This window comes from Haliaeetus albicilla, chromosome 8 (genome assembly GCF_947461875.1).
Source record: "Haliaeetus albicilla chromosome 8, bHalAlb1.1, whole genome shotgun sequence".
NCBI lineage: Eukaryota > Metazoa > Chordata > Aves > Accipitriformes > Accipitridae > Haliaeetus > Haliaeetus albicilla.
The window spans coordinates 7,116,182-7,138,257 of record NC_091490.1 but is presented as its reverse complement, the minus strand read 5'-3'; the positions used below and the strand labels follow the sequence as shown (position 1 = coordinate 7,138,257).

Below are 22,076 nucleotides of genomic sequence, written 5' to 3'. Positions count from 1 at the left end.
CTGAGATAAACTCCTTTATTTCTTAGAAAATCCACTGATCCTGACGTGATCAACAGGTCTTCCATATTTCCAAGTATGCTATTATGATCACATATCTATCACTCTTTGTTCATGACCTCAGAGGATTTGGAGGAACAATTTTCTTCCTAAGACGATATAAAATTTAGCCTTTGTAACATCAGGTAAAGAGAAAGAGCAAGAAGATACTGACCTTTTGGCAATAACCTCATAATATCAGGTTATAAGCCAAGATTTGCAGTACAATTTTCACCTCTTAACAGATTTTGATTACATCTGCTGAACATAATCTCTAGGTTGAGAATAGACTGTTATTAGTAGAGTCTATAGACTGCATTAACCACATATAATTTATAATATGCTGAAATGAGACTGGCTGGGTTTTTTTTTTATGTTTTGTCACTTTGGAGGGAAAATAGTCAAATAGTCTAATGCGTCTGTTAACAGTATTATCTATATCTGTGTAAAAAAGATAGAGGTGTGTCCGAACAGGTAGCAAACTGTTCAGAGACAGCCTGAAAACACTTTAAACTGTTTTTGATGGTGTTTTAGTGTAAGAAAAGACCGTTCCTTAATTTGGGTTTGCCTTTTCAACCGGTGGTACAAAATTGGATGATACTTCATAAACTTATCTGTACTAACACACTTCACAGCTTTTATGAAAATAGTTCATTTTATAATATATAAACTCTGCAAGTCTCCGAATTCTCAAGTGATATGAAAAAAACTCCCTGCAACATGGACTTTATACGTGGCTTTAATTATCTGCAGTGCGTGTCACTTTTATTGAGGATGTTCCCAGGTGCCCGTTTGACTGGAAGTTCCCAGGGGGGATCACTGACAATCATTAGTCCTGGCAGAAGAAAGCCTGCTCTAGTGTGGCAGGTTCGTTTGGACTGAGGATCTCAACAAGCCACTGGGAGACAGTGTGCATTACAAGCTCAAAAAAAAGATCAGGCCTTAAAATGTCACCCAATTCTCCAATGCCTTGAGCCACCTGTAATTGCTTACTTCTGAGCACATGGCTTCCAAACTGTTTTATTACTAGACTGTTACACTCCGCAGAGGTAGAATTTACTTACCTTTCCCAGGTGAAACAAATGCCCAGAATAGTACCTAGCAAAGAATCAGGCAAAGTGTGCTCCTCTAAAAGAGCTTTACCTTCTTAAACTGCCATAAACTATTAACTGTGTTAACAGAAAAATTAATCTCACTTTTGTCACCATTTTTTTTTTCAGGCTGCTGAAAACAAGAGCCTTAGTGGCCTCGCACCCACGGTACGCAAGAATGTTTTTCATATGCTGCCATCTGTCGTTACCGTGTACCCATTTCATCGCTGCACTGTGCTCCTGGGGTTTTTATTCCAGCAGTAAGTACACCCTTTCCAAGAAGTCTGTTAAAAGTGCAGTTAAGTTGGAAGAACTGCTTTAATTCATCCATGCTCTGCCTGAGACAGCATGAAATGAGATTCTAACAAGTCTGCTCTCAATTGTGGCAACAGCCAAATTAGTGCTGTTTTTTCTCCCACTTAATTTACTTCAATAGTAAGTTTGTATCTTTATTCAGACCATAGCCAGAGCATTCATGTTCTTTTACAGCAAAACATACACACACATCACAACTTTGCATATATTTATACACACCAAAATTGTAAAGGATCGTGTCAGTGCATGAATACATTTACATATACTGCCCTACTTACTCAGACAGCTGTTTCAGAAAATGTATATTTAGTTACAGTTTGCATATATGTAAGCTATGGATTTGAGTCCAAAATCTGTTCAGTTAGCACCTTGTTCCCTAAATCTGTATTATAAAAAAGAGAACGTAGTGTTTCAGAAGCTGTCAGGAAAGTAGAACAATTTGTGTGTAATTGAATAAGGGGTGATCACCGTGTGTCAAAGAGCAATCCTAAAGCAGCCAGGCACGTGTGGCACTCAGATACACAGTGACAAACCGGTTGGGAAGATGCTAAAAACAACCTTCAGGCTAAAGGTATTTAACACCTGTGCACATGCCTTGCCTGAAAGGGAATATCTGGCCTTGAATACTCGCCCATAATTCAGTAGACCTAGGCCAATTCCTAGCTCTCTTACTTATTTTCTCTACAATCTGGGCCAGCTCCCTTAAGCTCATCTGCCCAGCAGAGCTAATTAAGTTCCTTTCTCTCCTGCCTCTCTGTCTCTCCTGCCTATTTCATTTGCAATATCTATAGGCAGAGATGTTTCTGTGTACATACTGCCATACAGGCTCATTACTATTTTGGGCTTGGCATCATCTGAATGTGACTTAAATGTTTCTAGATCTAAGCTGACCAGGGAAAAGCTTCACACCTTCAGGGCCTAAAGCAGCATGTCCCCCCTGGACCTGGAATCATCACAGACAGCAAGAGGCACCATCCAGGACCACATCTGCCTGGACAAACGTCTCATAGTTAAAAAAGTTGACCGTACAAGCAAAGGACAGTATTTCTGTGTCCAGAGAGAGAAAAATAAACATGGCTTTAAAGTGGAAGTGGTGACACTTAAACACCACGTGAAAGCAGCCTGAAATCTGTGCTTGTTCCAGCAGGTTAGCTAAGAAAGTAAGTACATGGGATTCCCAAGTCTCTGAAGAGCAGAAACCTTTACACAGCAACAAGCTATTCAGCCTGAGCCCTCTACAGAATTCCAGTTCCTGGTTATAAACATTTGCATTGGAGGAAAAAGAGAAAAAAAAAAAAAAAAAAAAAAGGATGTTGTGGACTAATTTTTCAGAACTCGTTCACTGTGTATGATTGCTTTTTAGTCAGTTTGATGCTGTAATGCACTGAAGCTTGTTTCCACTGGTCACCATGGATTTTTATATTCAAAATACAGGCTATATTCCTATATTCCACAAACTATTTCTATATTCTTACTTCATGTACTGTGGAAATCTAGGGGCAATATAATTCCACAAGAAAAACTATACACAGCCATCTTGAAACTGGCTGCGGGTATTGTTCAATACATTTGAAGTAGAATATATGCAATAACCTTCTTTCACTTGTATCTCTTGAGGTTGTCACATGCAAAACAACAACAAAAAATCATACAGTATCAGGGTTTATTTGTACACTTGATTAATCTTCTAGTTTTCCTCTGTTTCCATCTTTTGGTGATTTATTACCCTTACTTATCCAAAATCCACTATAAATGTAAAAATTAAATTTTGGGTCTAAAAACATTAAAACATCTCAGTTTAAAAAAAATAAAATTCCTTCCAAGACACTTGTAGTAAGCTTTGTTGACGCTGCCTTTAAGAGTGACAGTAGAGTTGCATAAGTCAATTAACACACTTGGAAGCTTTCTCAGTATAGTGAAGCTTCAGTAACAAAGATGTCAAAGAACAGCTTTGAAAGAACTAAGAGGACTTAAACGCAACCATTTGGCTCAGGTACTTCAACAGAACATATCTAGAGCATTCAGAAATCTGTGAGTGCTTGTGAATATCTACCCACCAGCTCTCACAGAGGAACCATCTCATTGCACTCAACAGAATTACTCCTGCACGTATTAGTAAGTTCTGGGCCTTGAGTTTTAAGCAACAGCCTAAGAGAAGGAAGAAAGAGCCAGCTGCTGTTAGTGCAAATCTGGCATGTTTTAAATTTTTTAAGCAGTAGGTAGCAGAAAACATGCTAGCATACTTAATTCACTATTCCTCCTAAAAAATAGTGAAAATTAGTTAGAAATAATTCTTTAATTTCAGCTGTTGCTATGGTTGTGTGCAAGTTGAAATGCTGGTGTGCTGAGAAGCACACGAATGCATGTATTTTGCTAACTTTCCAAGTGAGCTGACATCCTTTCAGTAGTATGGTTGTAATATAAACCAGTATCCAGAACTATCCTCTGGTCCTTCAAGTGTCAGGTTCAGTTCAGACCAGAGTCCATATTGTTGGCAGCTCTAACAGACCCTCTTCATGCATTCTGGATGTATATAGCACAAACACAGCAACTGAGTCAGCATCCAGCACTTGCACAGGAGTGCCACATCCCACATCAGGATGTTTGCACACCAACTCTGTTGTAGATGAACTCTCAATGTCATTTTTCAGTCTCAGATACCAAGGCATTTGTTTCTTTCTTTGTATCTTGAGAGATACTATTTTTTATTTAAAAGACAATACAAAGCAACTGTAAGCTGCTTTTTACCATAAGGAGGAAAAAAAAAAAAAGAAGTATTATAGAAGATTCATATCACAATGTTTAGAAATACCAATTAATATATCAAAATGGCAGATGAGACCAAAAAGCAGTCATCAGACCGAGTGTAACACCAAAGCATGAAGTTAAGCAGGAAGGAGACTAGTGACAATGGGGTTTGCACAGGCACTCCCTGTGCAAATTAGTGTTCCCGGTAAAGCGAGGTCTGTGACAGAGCCAGGCACACACACCGAGCAGGGGTGTGCACAGGCGAGCATTTCAAATCAATGAGCACCCACGGATGCAGCTCACATTGTGAATGGCAGAGCACCAGCATTCAGAGGTTGTCACCCAACAGAAATCTGTTTCAATTTTGTAGCTAGACCTCCAATAAAGAAGGCAGCAGCTCAGGATAAGTCTATCCCAAGACTGCACACTGCTCTAGAACAGCTTTTACTTGTCTGCTGAAGTGATCCACCCCTCAGTTTTTTCACAGCTTTCCCACATGGCCCTTTTTCCTGAACCCAGGTTTTTTTACTGAAAACGTTCTTGGACAGGAAATCTTTGGCTTGGCTCCAACTGAATGCTTAATTATTTAGAAATCAAAGTACATCCAATAATGCCATAACACTGATTTACAATCAAATAATAAACATTTGCACAAATGAAATAATTATAGTAACATCCTGTAAAACTTACAGACTGAATTGCGAAATCAAAATTTCTCAGATGAAATGATGACATTAAACGTATAATTTAAAGATCAGCAAGATATCAAATTATTATTTCTCCCTATAACAAGTCATCTTTTTTTTTTTCTCCTAGTTACAAGTGCAGTTTTGATGCCACGACAACAAAGTAACTAAATCAGCAAGTCTAAATACAACCTTAAGATAACAAATGTTACCTTCAGCAAATAAACCTTCTCAAGTTTCTCAAGCCATCCTGATACAAAGCAGCCTTAGAGGACATCAGCCAAGCCTGCACACTACCGAAGTTCCACAACTGCATGTAAGAGATGGCACAGTTCTGAATGTCCAAGCTGGGACTACCTTGCAACCATGATTTTTTTTTGTGTGTGTGTGTGTTAGAATTGGTCTGAGCACAAGCCTCAATACTGAAGTGCTAGACATGAAAGAGAGCCTTTCATACATGAAACCACGGGGAAAAACTTCCAAAAGGCCTGTTTTTGCCTTCCTTTTAAAGACAAGGGATCTAAGCAATACACTTAAGAACTTGTGTATTTAAAAATGTAGAAAGGCACAGCAGAGTTGGTCATGTTTGTTGCATCCACAAAAACAGAAGTTTATTTGCATAAGCAAAATCTATTTTGGATATTTATTTATTATGAATGAAAACTGCATACTCACAATTTAAATAACAAGTTCACTTGCCATTTAAACCTGCAGTCTTACTAACTGCAACTGACAGTTTTACTCCCCAAATATTAAAGAACTTGAGGCTTCTTTCTGTTCTTTATGCAACTGTTTTGCCCTGTTTTTCAAATCCTCTGCCTTAGCATCATTCTTCTCAATGCCATCTCCCAGTTTGTACATTCGACTGGCATTGGCGCAAGCCCATATGTGACCCAGCTCACACCCTTTCAGCGAGTACTTCAAAGCATGGTTCATGTCCTTAGGGACCCCAGGTGCTCCTTGGAGGTATATCACACTGAGGTTGAAGCAGCTAGGAGCAAAATTGCCATCACAGGCTTTTGTGTAATAGTCTCTAGCGACAACGGGGTCAGGTTTGTCATCGTTTACTCTCCCATCATGGGCCAACAGCCCAACATTATGACACGCATTTACTGACTTCTTCCCACCCTTCTCACATGACTTCATAAAAGAGTTGTAGGCAGCTTTCAAATCTGGGTCGAGTCCACCTGTTGGCCAAGAAATCAAAAGATTACTGTAAGGACATGCTAAAACAGATGGGAGCTCTCTGCTTTGTAGCATGCTTCCCAGTGCACTTTGGGAAATACAGCATCCCTCTCTTTAGGTGCTACAGTCAAAATTTAGGACTTCAGAGACACTATCATTGTCTCAGTTACAAAGGTTTTGCTAATGTCTTCAAGTTAGGAAACCCTCCTCCACTCCTCACTTACCACAACAGCTTATGTAGACAAAAAAATACCAACCCCGAAACACAAAACACTCTTTCTACTACTACATCTATGGATTTCTTAGTAGCTTAAACTAGGCAAAGTATTCTTTTGCCAGTACACCTACACATAAACTGAGACTGTTGCTAGTTTTGAACTACAGTAAAAAATATCATGCTCCTTACTAGAATTGTCATTTGGAAGAAGCCTCACTACTTTAACTGCTTCCCATTACCGTACCAGCAGATACATTTTGGGCAGACTTGGGGCCTACTTATGTAAGCAGTGTTACCAGTCCGTAAGCTCATTCCTTCCTTACTTCCTCTAAAAAAGAACAGCGAGATGAGAAGAAATCCAACTTTTAAGAAGAGAACACACAGCAGCATTCAGCCCTGGATATACTTACCACTCATAGAGACATAATTACGAAAAAGTAACACGCGTGGTTAACCTAGAGTTGCTTCTTCAGAAGGAAGCAGTTTAGGGTTTTCCGCCCTTCCCCAGCTGTTACCACCCGACCACAAAAGGGGCAGGGCAGGCAGCTCCTCCTTCAAGGTCAGGAGGGAACGCAGGCGTTCAGCGCCCTTGCAAAAGCGGGAGCCGCCGCTGCCCGCAGGCATCGCCCGCCCTCCCCGCCCCGCCGCCCGTCCACGGGGGAGTTCCTCCGGCCGCAGAAGAACCGAGCCGCCGGCGGCTCGGGCGGGAAAGGGAAGCCACCGGCGGAGGGGGACCCGCGAGACAGCACCAGGACTGCTCGCCCCCGGCCCACCTTTGCCGATGGCCTGGTAGGCCCCCAGCCGGTAGCAGCTCTCGCTGTGGCCGTGGTCCTCGCAGTTGCCGCGGAGCACCCGCGCCGCCGCCGCGAAGTCCTTCCTCACGGCGTCCAGGTAGTCGGCGAGGCGCTGGCAGCCTGCAAGGCACCGGTGAGGGGGGTTTGAGGCTCCCGCCGGCCCCGGGGCGGCGGGCGGGGGTGGCGGTGGGGCCGCTTACCGTCCGGGTCCTTCTCCTTGAAGCACTGGTAGCTGTACTCGAGGTGCAGGTTCTCCAGGTAGCCCCTCACCTCCTCCTCGTCCTCGAAGTTGATGAGCCCGGCCATGCCGGAGCTGACGGCGCCTGCTGCGAGCGCCGAGCCGTCGATGGGCTGCCTGCCGCGAGCGCCGAGACATCGATGCGGCGGCGCCGCCTCCCGGCAGGGCTGAGCCCGCCGATTCACCGGTTTTAAGTAGTAATAGATTTTTAGTATTTAACTTTCGGAGTTTTGCACCATTGGATACGTATTTCTGCCGTCTCATTCGGGGCGATCAGAGCCATAAGTTGAGGCGTGACTGTATACGTTAACACACTACGCATGGCCTAGAAGCCAGGGCGGCTTTACCAATTCCCCAACTTGTTGCCGGTGTGTTTTTTGTCTCGGATTAACAGCTAAATGATTTGCAACTCGATTTTAGAACGGGGGAGTTGCTGCTAGTGACTGTTATCTGCAACCGTCCCTTTTTGTGGAACAAGAGATCTTACAGATGCTTTTTGAAGAGATGGAACCCTGCGTCCCAGAGTCTCTGAGCGGGGCAGTGCCAGGGTCATTGAAAACACCCAGGGACCGGTAAGCAATTAACAACGCGCAACGAACCCCAGTTCTCTAGTTACGGATTAATTTAAGCCAGACGTGATGTTAGGGTACTTGTACAAAATACGGCACGCTATCCAATTCCAGCAGTTTTGAGCACAAAGTGAATTTTCTGAGAGTATAGCAGCACATTAGAAATTTGTGTGACAAACTGCTTAGAGTTAAAATTAATTTCAAAGAATATTTGAGAACGCTTTGTCCCAAATTATTTCAGTCACATAACACTGGCTTGTCAAGCTTTTGGGTAAATAAAACTCGGTTAAATCTTGTGCATAGGCTCCCATAGGAAGAAACCAGGTTGTTTATTAACAGCTGGAGCTAATTGCAAGAACCGTTGCCGGTGGGACTGATGGCACCACATGCCAGATGTGCTGCCGAGGTTACAACTCCTGTTGAAGTACTTCCTTAAAACTTTTCAGACTCTTCAGTATTTGGGTTGGAGTTAACACACATTGTCCACATGAAGCTAAAATCTTGTTTTCAAAACGTATCGACCAAAACCACCGACACGTCTGAGAAACAAGTAAGAAGAGATAGGTAGTTTGGCCCGTGCCGACTACTGCCTGAGAATTTTTGTGTCAAGTCCTCTGTTCTGGAGAAGGTCTTTGGAAGATGAACTGCTTTTGTACCAGCAATACTGTTTCTCTGAAAATCCAGCTTTGAAAAATTTCAGTTTGCACAGGTCCAGTAGAAACTCTTTTGAGTTTGCTGGTTTAAATCTTTGAGGAGTCTGTTCTTGCTGGGATTTTGCCTCTGCAGTTTCTGATGCTGACATTGAGTCAGTGCCAACTCAACCGTATGGCCTCTCCATACTAGGAGCGAAGTGGCGCAGCAAGGCTTCCCTTGCTGCTGTGGCTCTTGAGTACCGTGGGGCAGGCCAAGAATGGGCACTGAGAACAGGGATCTGTCTGTCGCTTGAAAGTTTTCACCGTCTGAGCCCAGGCAGGAGAAAGGAAGATAGTTCCCGTCATAAATCCAGATGGAATGAGAAAAAGAAGGCAAAGACAAGACATCTGGTGATACTCAGGTTGGAGTGAATTTGTTAATAGGTATGGAAAGAACAGCCTGGAAGCTCCAAAAGACATTAGGAGGTAGAAGAAACATGTAATGGACTGAGAATAACACTAGTAGCCCCTCCCTAATATAAGCTAATTTCTGTGCCCATAATTAAATGAATTATTTCTTCTAAGCAGATTAGATTTTGAAGTGGTTAAATTCAGAACACAAGGACTTTTGATTCTGTTGTTGTTGGATCCTGAGCATGTGATTTATTTTCTCTATGTCAACATCCTCATCTAAAGAATTGGGACTATAACTGACCTTTGTTATGTAGTCCCTAAACAGGCAAAATTGTGTTTGATCATACCTGTAGAATATTTTGTCATCTTGTAATGACGGAAACATAAATGATTTTAGCAATTGTTCCTTAGTGTTTATTTATGTGTTTTGCTGGTTTGCAAACAACTAGTATTCAAAGCTGCTGTACGTAGACTCAGCAATTCTTTAAAAGGTTTAACAGTAAACTCATTATAATTTCATTTTACTTGGATAGGGAAATTGTATCACTCTCTGTGTCCTGAAACAAAAAATAACTGTATTCTTTCTACCAACAATATATTATAGTATGTATTTGTCAGGAGACAGGTTTTCATCACTACTACTGTATCTGAAATTATTTTGTGTAAAAGCTTATGGCAAAGCTCCTCTCCAACTCTGAAGCAGGTGGCGAAACCTATTGTACTGCAGCAGATTGTTATTCATATTACCGGAATAAACTGGTTTGGGCAGGAAACATTTAAATAACAGAGGTTGATCTGTGAGCAGCAATTATAAAGCTGACATTGAATTCCTGGTTGTGAGAGGTTATCCAAAGACAAGGAACTGCTTCGGATCCTCAGCATCCTCTGCGTGGACAGACTCACCAGCGCTTCGGTGTTCCTTCATCCTTGCTCCGAGACGAAAGCAACCGGGCGTCAGGGAAGTTCTCGCACCCACCGTCACGCGCGACGCCAATGCCCGTTGCTGAGTAATAGACCCTTCTCCTGACGCTTCACGCTTTTCATCCTTAAACCTGGATTTTAAGGTTCCCACCCACCCGGAGAGCCGGCAGTGTGTGCCTGGCGCTGCCCCTTTAAGGGAGGCGGGCTCGGCGCTGCTGCCCGGCCGGCTGAGGCAGATTCACTTCCAGGTCGGGGGGGGGGGGGTAAAAAAAGGGGGGGTGGAAAGGAAAAAAAAAAAAAGAAAAAAAAAAAAGGGAGCCAAGCTCCGGGACCCGGCTGGCTGGGCGCTCGCCTCCGGCACCCAGCGCCGCGATGGTGAGTGAGCGCGGCGGGCAGCGCCGGGCCGAGGAGCCGCTGAGGGGATGGGTGGGGGTCGCCGTCGCGCCGGTGGGGGCGGGCAGGCTGTCGTGTGTCCCCCCCCCCCTGCCCCAGGGTGACAGAGCCCGGCGGAGGGGAGCTGAGGTGAACCGCCGTCGCCCACCGGGTGGGGGGACGGGACAAGGGCCGTTATGGCGGCGCCGCGAGCCCCGCTCTGTGAGGCGGGTGGGGGGCTGCCGCGCGCCCGGGCAGGTGAGGCCGTTGGCCGGAGCGGGCGCGAGGCGGGCCCCGGGCGCGCGCCTCTTCCCCCCCCCCCCCCCCCCCCGTCCGCTACCGCTGAGGGACTGAGGCGGGAGCGAGCCGGCGGCGGAGGAGGGGGGTCCGCGGCCGCTCCTTCCCCGCCGGCACCCCGCACGTACCCCCGAGCCGGGCCGGCAGCCCTCGTTCCCCTCGGTGTTGTGTAACTTCTGCGGCCGCCGTCCTACCGATTATATAAAAGGGCGACCGAGAGCCGGCGGAGGGGACGGTTCAAGCCCGGCGCGATGCGAAGGGGCAGCGGCAGCCCGGCCCGGTGCGCCCCGGCATCGCCGCAGTGCCGCGAGGGGGATGGCCGGCCCGGCCTCGCTGCCGCTGAGCAGCTCCTCTCACAGCACCTTGTGGGGCCGAGGAGCAGCGGCTGCGGCCGGCTTCCCGCCACGCAGGTGCGAGGGGCAGCCCGGCGGGCAGAGCTCCTCGGCCGGCCGGCGTGAAGGACGGGGCAGCCGTCTCTGCCCTCGTCCAGCTCCTGCCTCCCCCCTCCCCAGCCTGGGTGCAGTCCAACCCTCAAACAGCACTTTTCCCACTGGGGCTTGCTTTGTCCAGGGGCTGTCTGGAAAAAGCCGTGCCACCGAAAGCACGGGTTTTGTGGTATGCGCGGTACGTGGGCCTTGCTGATCTGTGTAATGTGTAGCAGGGTGCTCTTAACAGCACGGAGCTGACCAAAACTGGCGGTGGAGAAACAGCCTTTCTCTGTTGAGGACAGGCCTCAGAACATATGGGTGCTGTTTTGATCGCTCCTGTGTTTGAGAAATGAGTGTGCATATTTGCTTTTAAAGGACTAGCAGGAGCTTCCTGCGTTGTCTAGTCTCATCCCTTGTTATTAAAAGCCTAATTTCATTTAATACCCTAATAAAGTTTTTTATCTTTATTTTAAAAGTAGGTGTCTTTTGCACCTGCTCTTCTGTTCAGTGGACTAGGGTAGAACTTCATTGTTTGATGTTTTGGAGCTATGTACTGACATTTAAATTTATGGCAAAAAATCTATTTTATGCCATTTTAATGCACCTTTGTTGCTGTGCTGGCACAGTGCTTCACCTTAATAGCTTTTTTTCCTTCTGTAGTTTTTATTCACTGTGCTGTATCTATAGGCAGCTTTCATATCTCTCACCTTTTGATCTGCTAGTGTAAGAAAAGCTGGTTTTGTTTCCTACTCCCAACATGCTTTTTTTTCCCCAGAGCATTCTAGTAGCTGTTACGTTCAAACTGAAATGTTGCAGGTATCTCTTAACATAAATAGCCCCGTGAGATCTCCAAGTATCTTGAAAATGACACAATACTTCCTTATTTTTGCTTTATGCTTCTCCTGATACCTTCTTTGGCTGCCTCACATTGTTTTCTTGTGGTTAAGCAAATCATTCAGGTTCTTCTCTCCAGTCATTCCTAATTGATGAACTCATATCTAAAGTTCTTGCTATTAATCTTGAAATACATGGCCTTACTATGTAGCTTTAATATGGCACTATTTAATTTTAGACCTCTCCTGAGCTCTGCCAACTTTGTATCGCTAGCAACTTTAGTCAGTATGTTCCCACTTGCTGTGCCAGAATAGTTAATATTAAATCTGAGTTTTGCGCATAATCCTTCCTTGAGTCTGGTTAATAAATTGCCTACATCTGTTTCATTCCATTTAATTTAAGTAGATAATCATAAAGCTTTCTTCATAATGTAAATCATGGAACTGTTTATTTTTCACTGCCTTTCCTTTATTAGCGCTCAGAAGAGTTTTGATGACCATTACTTGAGTTGATCTTTCTTGATCGTTTTAAGAGTGTTCATTTTAAGTGCTGTGGAGAGGTGGAAAACAGTTAGAAACATGGTATGTCCAGCACCAAAGACTAAGGCTCTAAATTATGTCTTATTTTCCTGCCAACTTTTTGAGAGAAATAACTGCCACAATTTGAGAAGTTCCTTATCCTGTACCCCATCTCCTTTCAGGCTTCAGAGAGAAAAAAGCAGATGGGCCAGGCATACAGAGACCTTACACATTTGGGTTTTGTCATACTGAGTCTGCAATCGGCTATAAAAATTGGGGAATACATCATAGAAGTGGTTCTGTTAGAGCTGAAATTGGTATTTGTCTTTCCGTGTTTTATACTGATTTATTGAGGGGGGGACCCCCAAAAAACTACCTATGGAAAAAAAGCTTTTGTTTTTTAATGAGACTGAGACACAAAGCCAGAAGGAAGCGAATTTTTCCAGCTGGAGTTGGTACGATCGCAATACCTGTAGTGAAGGCGGCCCACACAGCAGTGGAATTTACTTCTTGCGCAAAGTTAGATTGTAATTACCAATGGAAAACATCAGTTAAACCTGTCTCTTTTTTAGTTACTATTGTAGAAGCAGGTGGTTGCACGGTGATGCTTCCCCAAAGGAACAGGACTTTGTTTTGATACTCACACTCAGCCAGTTAATCTAGGCATAATGTTGGGTTTAGGATTCTCTAACTTATTCCAGGTATTTTAGTATGTCCCCTTAAACTCTTTTTTCTTTTTAACTGCATTTTGCAATATAGGTTGAATATATTCTAGCAATATTTAGAGTTGATCCAAAGAGTTTTTAAAAGAAAATGTGGAGTATAGTGTTCTTTGAGAACCTTTCCAACTGCACTAGTGTGTGAGCTATAAGCTGAACTGGGTAACATCATGTTGACGCAGGTATTGCATTTCAGTCCACTAGTGTATTGGATTACTGTTAGATGCCAGTAGCCATGCAGTTTACCCCCCCTCCCGCCCCCCCCGGCACTTTTTTTTGTTTGTTTGCCTTGCTTATATTAAGCAATTATAAAGTTATCTTTTTAAAGAATTAATTTAAATAAGCCTTAAAAAGCTCATATAAATGCAATTATTCTACTCTTTGTACTATTCCATTAGCTAGTTGGTTTTAGATGTGTCACATTACTCTTATAATATGTGTTTGAGCTAATGAAGACGCCCAGACTTGCATTATATAATGCATAATTCTGTGTTTTGGGGAATTTATTTTTGTATTTATTTTCTGATCACTGAATTAATTTGATAGAATGAAATAAACTGTGAGGTTACATGGAAGTATCAGATAATTAAGATGGCTATGAAAAAGTCAAATATACATAATAAAAGTTCAACTCAAATATTGCTGGATGATCTTTAATAATAATAATAATAATAAATCCTGCGCTGTGGTTGACAGACATTTACAGCATCTCCTTAGAGTATCAGAACCAGAAAGTGAAATGAGCTGAAAACAAATGCCAGGTTTGTTTTCAAGTTGACATTCAAAAGCATAGCTAGAGAAGGGAACCACTTAAATCCTAACCTTCTGTAAGAGCTTAAATACTACAGAACACTTTTACTATGAGGTCTTTAACTGGGCAATATTATCTTTAAGTAAAGAGAAGTTGAAGAACGGAATGCAGCTAGCTCACATAAAAGGTTTACAGATTGCATTCAAGCTGTTCTATTTCAGTAGCAGACAGTCTAGGAAATTGTTTTTATGATGTTTGTCAAGGGACTTTATTAGATACAGATAAATATGTTTCGCCTATCTGCCCAGGTTACCTCAGGAGCCTTCGTTAGGTGTGTTTCTTCAGCCTTTTGGCAACAAATTGAAGAAACATTATAAATGTCTCCTATAACTGGTATAAGTGGAGTTAAAAAAAATGATACTGTGTTGTTTGCAAGTGTAATTGAGCCATGTTTGTGGATTTTGTTCCTTTATTGTATGGAGATGTCCTGTATGGACTTCTAAAGTGATTACTTTATATGAAAATTAAAACAATATTTCCAAATTACAGATTGGCCAGTTAGAGGTACTGGTTGAAAAAATAGTTTTCTGAGTCATATGCTAGTGGCCTATCTGCAAGGCTAAAAATTCTCATTGGAGTTTGCTCACTGATCTATAAAAGTGTTTTAGCTTTTTTGGCAGAAGTTATAGAAGAGTGCCAGAAAGAATGAAGAGAGCCAGTATTCTGGTTTTGTCATATTTAAGCATCAAATTAGAAACCCAAGATCTAATGGGAGATGAGGACATCTTTGCTTTAGTCGGAATGATTTTCATATGCCTTTGAGTAATGATTCTGGTGGTGGGTTTTTTTAATCAGCAGCTGTCATATAAGTCCTGGGTGTGTGTATTAATTTCAGGTTAAAAAGAAAATTCTCCCCTTTCCTTTAAAAAATGTACTATTTTAAAATAATTGGTTGTGTTTTCTCTTTAGAAGTACTTCAGGCATTGTTGCACATTATGAAGAAACAAAAGACGTTCACAGTTCCAAATTCTGTCCTTCCTTTTCATATCATCTTAAGACTGGAAGCAGCCAAAATTGCTGTTTTCTGGTAATGTGAGCAAGTCATATCACAAAGTGACTCCTGTTTCTTCAGTAATAAAATGTAATATTCAATCTTTAAAAAAAAAATCATAAAAATTAAACACTGAGAAAGATTGAGTCAAAGGAGTTGGAAGTTGCATGTCAAAAACTGCAGAAAGAGCTTGTATTTGAATAATTTGGAGTTTCTATTCCCAAACCTGTACTTAAGTCTTCAGGAGCTATTAAACTCCAGTCTCTCATTGTTGTCAATACATGATTCATTAAAGATAAGCTCCATTCCATCTTTGCCCTAATGTGGTACCTCCCAGTCTTCAAATATATGCAACTTATTTTAGAAGATTTATTTCTGTCATTTTCTTTGTATTTCTTCTATATAACCTTTTATATATTTCTGTACTTCTGTGATGAACATATTAGGCAAATGAGGCAACAGAAGAGAAGTTAAATGAGCTAGGAAAGAAAGGTGAAATTATCCAGAACTTTCAGTATAAAAGGCAAGCCACAATTTTTCTTACAGATGAGATCTGGCAACAGTTGATGCTGTTATTTTCAAAATTGTCTGGGGGAGTATGTACCAGTCACTCGGCCTTCTTTTGTATGGTGCTGGGGATGATTCACAGTGCTGCGAGTCATTCTTTATGTTGATTAATCTGTGTGGCTGAAAACAGTAGGCTATTATTAGACATGGAATAAAAAAACCTTTGAGATTTTTGTATATCAATGTACAATCTCAAACTCTGAAGGAAAAGTTCAAGTTTATATTCTGCCTTGTCCTTTGTACGCAGGGTTCTACTATAGATGATTTCCAGGTGCTTAGCGTAAAAAGGAGGAAATTGGTATCTATAATTGGAGGGAATACTGTAATAGTTGTTACTTTATTGTGGCACAAAATTTGGAATTAAATAGTTCTTTCTGAGTTTCCTTTTTTTTTGATTTGGAGCTCTAAGTGCCCTTTTCAGTGTCAAAACTTGCTCCTAACAATATATGAAATTTATCTGCATTTCTAGTGTAGCTTGGTAGTAGGCTTCTAATATGGGTTGACTTAAATGAAAGATTAAAAGAAATCGTTTAAATCAAGAAGTAAAATTTGATTTAAAATCTTCTTTCAGTCTGTCTTGATTGATTGATTAATTCCCAGTAGACTTCATAAATTCAAATGATCTTATCAGCAATTACTTTTCTTCCTCTGAATGCAAGCAGGGCTCAAGCACAACAGACCAGACTGGATGTGGTTCTGGGGGTGACTGGGGGAGGAGGCTGCTCATCGGTTTGGCCAGTTGTTTATTGTGTGACCTGACTTGCGTAGCTCTAAGGGAAGTGTTTCCTTTTGTAATATTTGCCTGTTCCAATGAGAATCAGATTAACAAAAATGAATGGTTTGCCTAAAAACAACATTATAGAGTAATGGAAGATTCATAGACAGAGAAAGATTTCACTAAATCTCCTTTGTTTCATTGTGTTTTGCATATGACAGGAGGAAGCTTCTCCTTATTCTTTACTTGATATCTGTTTGAATTTCCTGACTGCCAACCTAGAGAAATTTTGCACAGAAAGGCAAGATGGAACGCTATGCTTGCAGGAGCCAGGAATGTTTCCTCAAGAAGTGGCTGATCGATTGCTGCAGACAATGGCATTTCATGGTAAAAACAATTATTCGTGGGTCATCAGTAAAAATATTTTACTGGAATGTCACACTGCAGTTCTGGTATTTTCTAGTAGAATCTGCTGTTGCAGCTGTTAAAGCTGTATTCCTTAATCTCTTAATAGAGAATTTCTGTTATTTTTGCTTTTCCACAGCTTCAGCTGAATGTTGCATTGCTATATAGTTCTAAATAGAAGGTCATTTGTCTTGGGTTTATGATTTTAATTTAATGTTCCTTTAAGTGAACGTTCTTTAATAGATCTTCTTTCAATCACTTAAAAAAAAAAAAAGAATTATTTGATTCTACTACTTCTAGCAGCACTCAAATATTCCAGTATCTCTTGCAGAGCAATTAACTGAATTTTCTTTATTGTATGTTCTTGTGATTAAACCAGGAAATAATCTTGTGATTTTCATTAAAATAGTTTCTCATCTCTTTTAGCACTTTTGTTGAAGTGTAATTATTTGCTCGAAAGCAGTCAGTTTCAAGAGTAGTATAAACATCTGTAAAAACCATCTTGTGGTGTTCTTACATTTTAGGTACTGGCCTATCATATTCTCTGTCAGCATATCTTCGAGGACAGGGCTGCCCTCGTTTGCTTCCTTTAAGCATGACAAAGGAAAATGTGTCAGTAACAGCTTCTTAGCATGAAAAGAGTGAGTGTATAGATCCTAGAGAAGAGGCAGGAGACCAATTCCTGGAGATCCTGGAGACTCTTATTAAGAGATGAAATGTGACATTAGAAAAATTATTGTAAACAGACCAAGTGCCCTATCCTATAGGTGCAGATTTGGCTCTTATTGTGCAAATATGGGTGTTCTAGTTTTCTCAAGTTGTTCTAGTCAGATATAACAGAAGTATTGGTCCTAAAAAACCCACAAACTCAAAAAAACTTTTCATTTTCAACATACATTACTTTCTGAAGGTTAATTATTTAGAATAGTCCCAAGAAATCAGATTCAAGGAAACTGAATTAGCAGAAACTTATTATCTGTGCCAGTAGTGATGAAGGCAGTTCCAGACACCGACACATCACAAACACTGTGTCAGAGTGCAGGATGAAAAAAAGTGATAAAAAATATAAACAGGGTGTGGCTAAGGTAGGCCAGTGAGAGAGCCTAACTCGATCTTCAATTAATTTAGCAATACTTTAACAAAATTATAATGATTTATCACATTTAATTTTTCTGCTGGGTACCAAATGTTTCACCCCATATTTTGGCTATCTCTGCGAAAGAGCAATGCCCCAACTACTTGGTCAGAAATGCCTAAACCATTTGCTCTTTAGAAAGGTCTGCAAATCTTAATATTGATTTGACTTTATCACAGAGGCAATTACTAGCTTTTGACTTAAATCCAAACTGAAGTGGCAATGATGTTTTTATTCAAATATATTCTATTTTCAGTTTCTTTTCTGTTCAGTATAATTGAAGATAGGAGATAAAAAACAGGAGTGTTGACATTTATAACCTTCTAGAGTGAAACTAGAAGGACATGTTCTTCCTACTCCTTTTGTATGCATGCTTGGCTTTCTATATAGCAGTAATCCTTCTGTTGGTAAGATACAAATAAGAAATCTTGGTGTTTTCAATGCATTTTGGATAATCCTGTGCAGGGAACTGAATGTATTATTTCAATTAGGATGTTGCCAGTATGCTGCAAGAAAAGACTACTTATGCAGTCATCTTGCTACAGAGCAATAAGATAATAATCTCAAACAAGATTGTTGCATTTCCTTTTTTCGTAGCTGTCTTTCTCTTCTTCCCACCCTTTCCTTGTCCTCCTCTTTCTCCTCTTTGAATCGCCTTTTAGGTTTCTTTCTCACGTTAGGCTTGTTTCTGAGCAACACTCCTACCTTCTTCATGAGGGATATATAGAAGAACTTAACAAGCGTCGTTTAGTGTATTGATCATACTTACTAATTCAGTCAAATGCTAAATTGTTCAACTGAGTTAAAGCAAGATGAGAACTGGTCATTGATTGCTGGTACTATCTTGAGGTTGAGAACTGTGATCAGGGAAGAATAACTTTCAGAAATTTTGAAATTCTGTTTTTAGCACATTTCTAACCAGTTCAGTGAGAAAATCCAGAAAATGCAGGCGGCAGTCTGAATGTTTTTGAAGCATAGCCACATTTTATTTATTGCATGTTCCATGTTCTGAACCAAACAGGTAAAATGTGTATACTACCTCTTAATTTCTCTCTCCTATTCTTAAACCTGGAATTTTCCAAAAGTGAAATTGTAATCTTAAAAGTGGAATCTCAAATATAAAATTTTGGGATCAGTGGCATAATGATCTAAGACAAACTACTTTGCAATTAATTTTCTTTTTTAACACTTTGTACCCTTCGGGTTCTTAAAAGTAATGTTCTATAACACTGGATCCAAACACTAATGCTGTTTTCCAACAGGGCTTCTGAATGATGGAACTGTGGGCATCTTCCGAGGCAACCAGATGCGTTTGAAACGAGCTTGTATCCGGAAAGCAAAAATCTCTGCTGTGGCTTTCCGGAAAGCATTCTGCCATCACAAGCTGGTAGAACTTGATGCTACTGGGGTGAACGCAGATATAACAATCACAGACATTATAAGTGGACTTGGCAGCAATAAATGGATCCAACAAAATCTACAATGTCTTGTGCTGAACTCACTAACTCTTTCTCTGGAAGACCCATACGAGAGGTGCTTCAGTCAGTTGTCTGGGCTTCGTGCATTGAGTATTACCAATGTTCTGTTCTACAATGAGGACTTGGCAGATGTTGCTTCACTTCCTAGATTAGAAAGTCTGGATATATCGAACACCTCTGTCACTGACATAACAGCACTCCTCACCTGCAAAGACCGACTCAAGTCTTTGACCATGCACCACCTGAAATGCTTGAAAATGACCACAACCCAGATTCTGGATGTTATTAGAGAACTAAAATACCTGAATCACCTTGATATTTCAGATGACAAACAGTTCACATCAGACATAGCGCTTCGTTTACTGGAACAGAAGGATATCTTGCCTAACCTTGTGTCTTTGGACATTTCTGGAAGAAAACATGTTACGGATAAAGCTGTAGAAGCGTTTATTCAGCAACGGCCCACAATGCAGTTTGTAGGACTGCTAGCTACTGACGCCGGCTACTCAGAATTCCTAACAGGAGAAGGAAACCTAAAGGTTAAGTGGGGGAATTAATTTTACTGAAAAATTACAATGTGCAGGAAAAATAGAACTAATCATTTGTAACAGATGTTATGTGGGTGTTTCAGAAGGAGGCTGTAGGTTCATTTTTTTAACTGTTAATTGTAATTACTGACTTTATGTCAAATTCCTACTTAATTCTGGCACAGAAGCTGCTAAATTTACATAATACTATTGTAAGAAGCATCTGTTTTCTGTGCCTTTTCAGTGAGCCTTAGATCCTGATTTAACAGATCAGATCTAAGAGAGCTGAACTTTGTCTAGTCTGAAGTGATTTACTGGAATAATATTCTCTGGATTCCAGCACAGTATCTAGCATAAGGCAGCAATGTGTAAGAGGTGGAGGTACAATTTGCATAACCTTTGAGCAGTTCATGATTTAACACAGAAGATAAAATAAAACTTAGTAACTGAGCTGCTGTTGTACTCCATCACCACTTCTATTTCCTGTTACAATATTTCTACCCACCTTGAAAGGTCTTTTGGTGATGAACATGTAAGAAGCAATTACTTAGGATGAGAAACTTCCTCTTCTTGAACAAATCCTAAATTACTTAGCCACTTGGGATGAGATGATGTTTGCTGAAGTGCATTTATTTATCTTTTAGTGCCAGGCAACAAGATGTTGTGCCCTGTTCTGTAGAATATGCATGCACTTACTGGAGAATGAGCCTATCCTGTCCCTGCTATGAAGGGGTCAGAATTAAAGAAGAAAAAGAGATGTTTTAGACTTGTCACTGTCAGTGGTATATCATCTTTGACTCTGAGTCTTATAATCTTCTTGCCATGAGGATAATGGAAACTGCAGAGGGAATGAGGAAGAGTTTGCATAATGTGTCCATAGTTTAGTCTGTCTCCTGTGCAAGTTGAGTTTTGCACTTCAATTTTAAAATTCAGAATGCTGTTGCTACAAGCAATTGAGGTAACACAGCTACACAATTTTATAATTTTTTTTTTCCCTGGAACTTTTGACAGTTGTTGATGGCCACGTCAGCTGATAATGATGTGTATGAATGTTGAAATGCATTGTTGGAGAAAGCAAGTTCCTGTTTGGTGTGATGATGTACGGCATCAGGAAATTATACCTCATGTTTGGTGTAAAATAATTCAATATAATCCTTGCTCTTTAGAATACTTGCTTCATACAAGTGACTGTGCTGTGAAAAGGCAGGAGGGAAGAAGGTTCTAGTAATGTGAGAATCATGATGGACTTGTAGCAGTGTAGTTAGCAAAAAGCAGTTTGCATTTCTATCTTTCTTTTTTTTTTTTTTTTAAGGCATTGTTGTCAAGAAGAGACTGTAGGCAGCGATTCCCCCCCTCCCTTTTTTTTTTGGTGTAACCCAAATTCTTTAGTGTCTATACTGAAATATTCAGCTGCTTAGTCTAGATACTGCTAAAGAATAAACAGGACAGCACTCATGGAGACAGCAGAAGTAAAATATTACTGTCTTTACAGCAGTTCTGTGAAATTTGATTATAGAAAATTCTTGAAAGATTTAACACTAGGCAGACATTATAGTTGAGAACATAAAGCCAAGTGGAAGTTCTTCATATAGCGTATAATTGGCTGCAAAACATGTCAGTAAATATAATTGCCCTGTTCTAATCAATAGAGAATATAAAACAAAATCCAAGACGGTATCAGTTATCTCAAGGCTGTAATATATTCCTGATCTAGCAAGTTTCGAAAAATTTGGCTCTGTACAATACAGGATGCACAGAATGTGACACTTCAATATATGAACATATGTGACACATTAAGTAGAACAAGTTCTGCATGCTTCCCTAAGAATTTTAGAAAACAATGATTGCAGCAACGATTCATTAAATAGTAAGACTGAGGAACAGACCATCTACAGTTACACAACTAACAGTTGTAAAGTAGATAAAATATAGTGAGATAGAAAATATAGCAGATTGGAAAGTGGAAAAAGTTGCAGGTAGTTGCTGATTTAATATTCTGAACTTAAGCTCGTATTAGTCAACAGCTCGTAGCTTCTAATGCAGTCTTCGCCTAAGTTAGCTCATTGTTTAGTTTTCACATGTGTTTAAAGTCTGGTTTTAAGAATTACTTCTTTTGCAGAGAGCATGAGTTAGTTCTTTAATAAGGTGCTGGAAAGCTATTGCTACAGATACAGCTTATATGAAACTTGATGTAGACAAAGAATGGAAGTCTTTTTTTATTGCCAGAGCTAGAACCCAGAGCCAAAAAATTACAGCCAAAATACCATCTTCATCAGTTTATCAGCTGCATTTGCCAGAGCATTCATTTACAAATAGTACTTTTAGGCATTTGGTGCATCATAAGCAGCTTTTGTTAGTTATGACGTGCTACTTTTACTTAGTGGTTTCATACAGTTCTGCTTAAAGATATGGCTGAAACCTAATTTTGGCTTA

At 40.8% G+C, this 22,076-nt stretch overlaps 2 protein-coding genes across 7 annotated transcripts in view; one reads left to right on the top strand and one right to left on the bottom strand.

Moving 5' to 3' along the window:
* Positions 1–3,091: 3,091 nt before the first annotated feature.
* On the bottom strand, positions 3,092–10,063 carry COA7 (cytochrome c oxidase assembly factor 7). Of its 2 annotated transcripts, XM_069788729.1 has the most exons (4): positions 9,829–10,063; positions 7,273–8,838; positions 7,052–7,192; positions 3,092–6,063 (listed from the first exon to the last, which is right to left on the bottom strand). In XM_069788729.1, exons 2-4 carry the CDS (start codon positions 7,376–7,378, stop codon positions 5,615–5,617), a joined length of 696 nt encoding a protein of 231 aa, XP_069644830.1. In that variant the 5' UTR covers positions 7,379–8,838; positions 9,829–10,063; the 3' UTR covers positions 3,092–5,614. The 2 variants fall into 2 exon arrangements, with proteins under 2 accessions (XP_069644830.1, XP_069644829.1); XM_069788728.1 differs by having other exon boundaries at positions 7,273–10,063.
* Positions 10,064–10,109: 46 nt separating this feature from the next.
* The window catches only part of LOC104321149 (protein zyg-11 homolog B), a 29,409-nt gene continuing 17,442 nt past the window's right edge, over positions 10,110–22,076 (top strand). For 4 of the 5 annotated variants that reach the window (XR_011325692.1, XR_011325691.1, XM_069788723.1 and 1 more), the window contains exons 1-3: positions 10,110–10,221; positions 16,320–16,485; positions 18,901–19,655. Coding sequence is in view for 3 of the 5 variants with exons in the window: in XM_069788723.1 (XP_069644824.1) it covers positions 10,219–10,221; positions 16,320–16,485; positions 18,901–19,655 (924 nt within the window). In the remaining 2 variants the exon portion in view is untranslated. Of the gene's footprint in view, positions 10,222–10,343; positions 10,477–16,319; positions 16,486–18,900; positions 19,656–22,076 lie in introns of those variants that run through there. The other variant, XM_069788724.1, reaches the window with a different exon arrangement.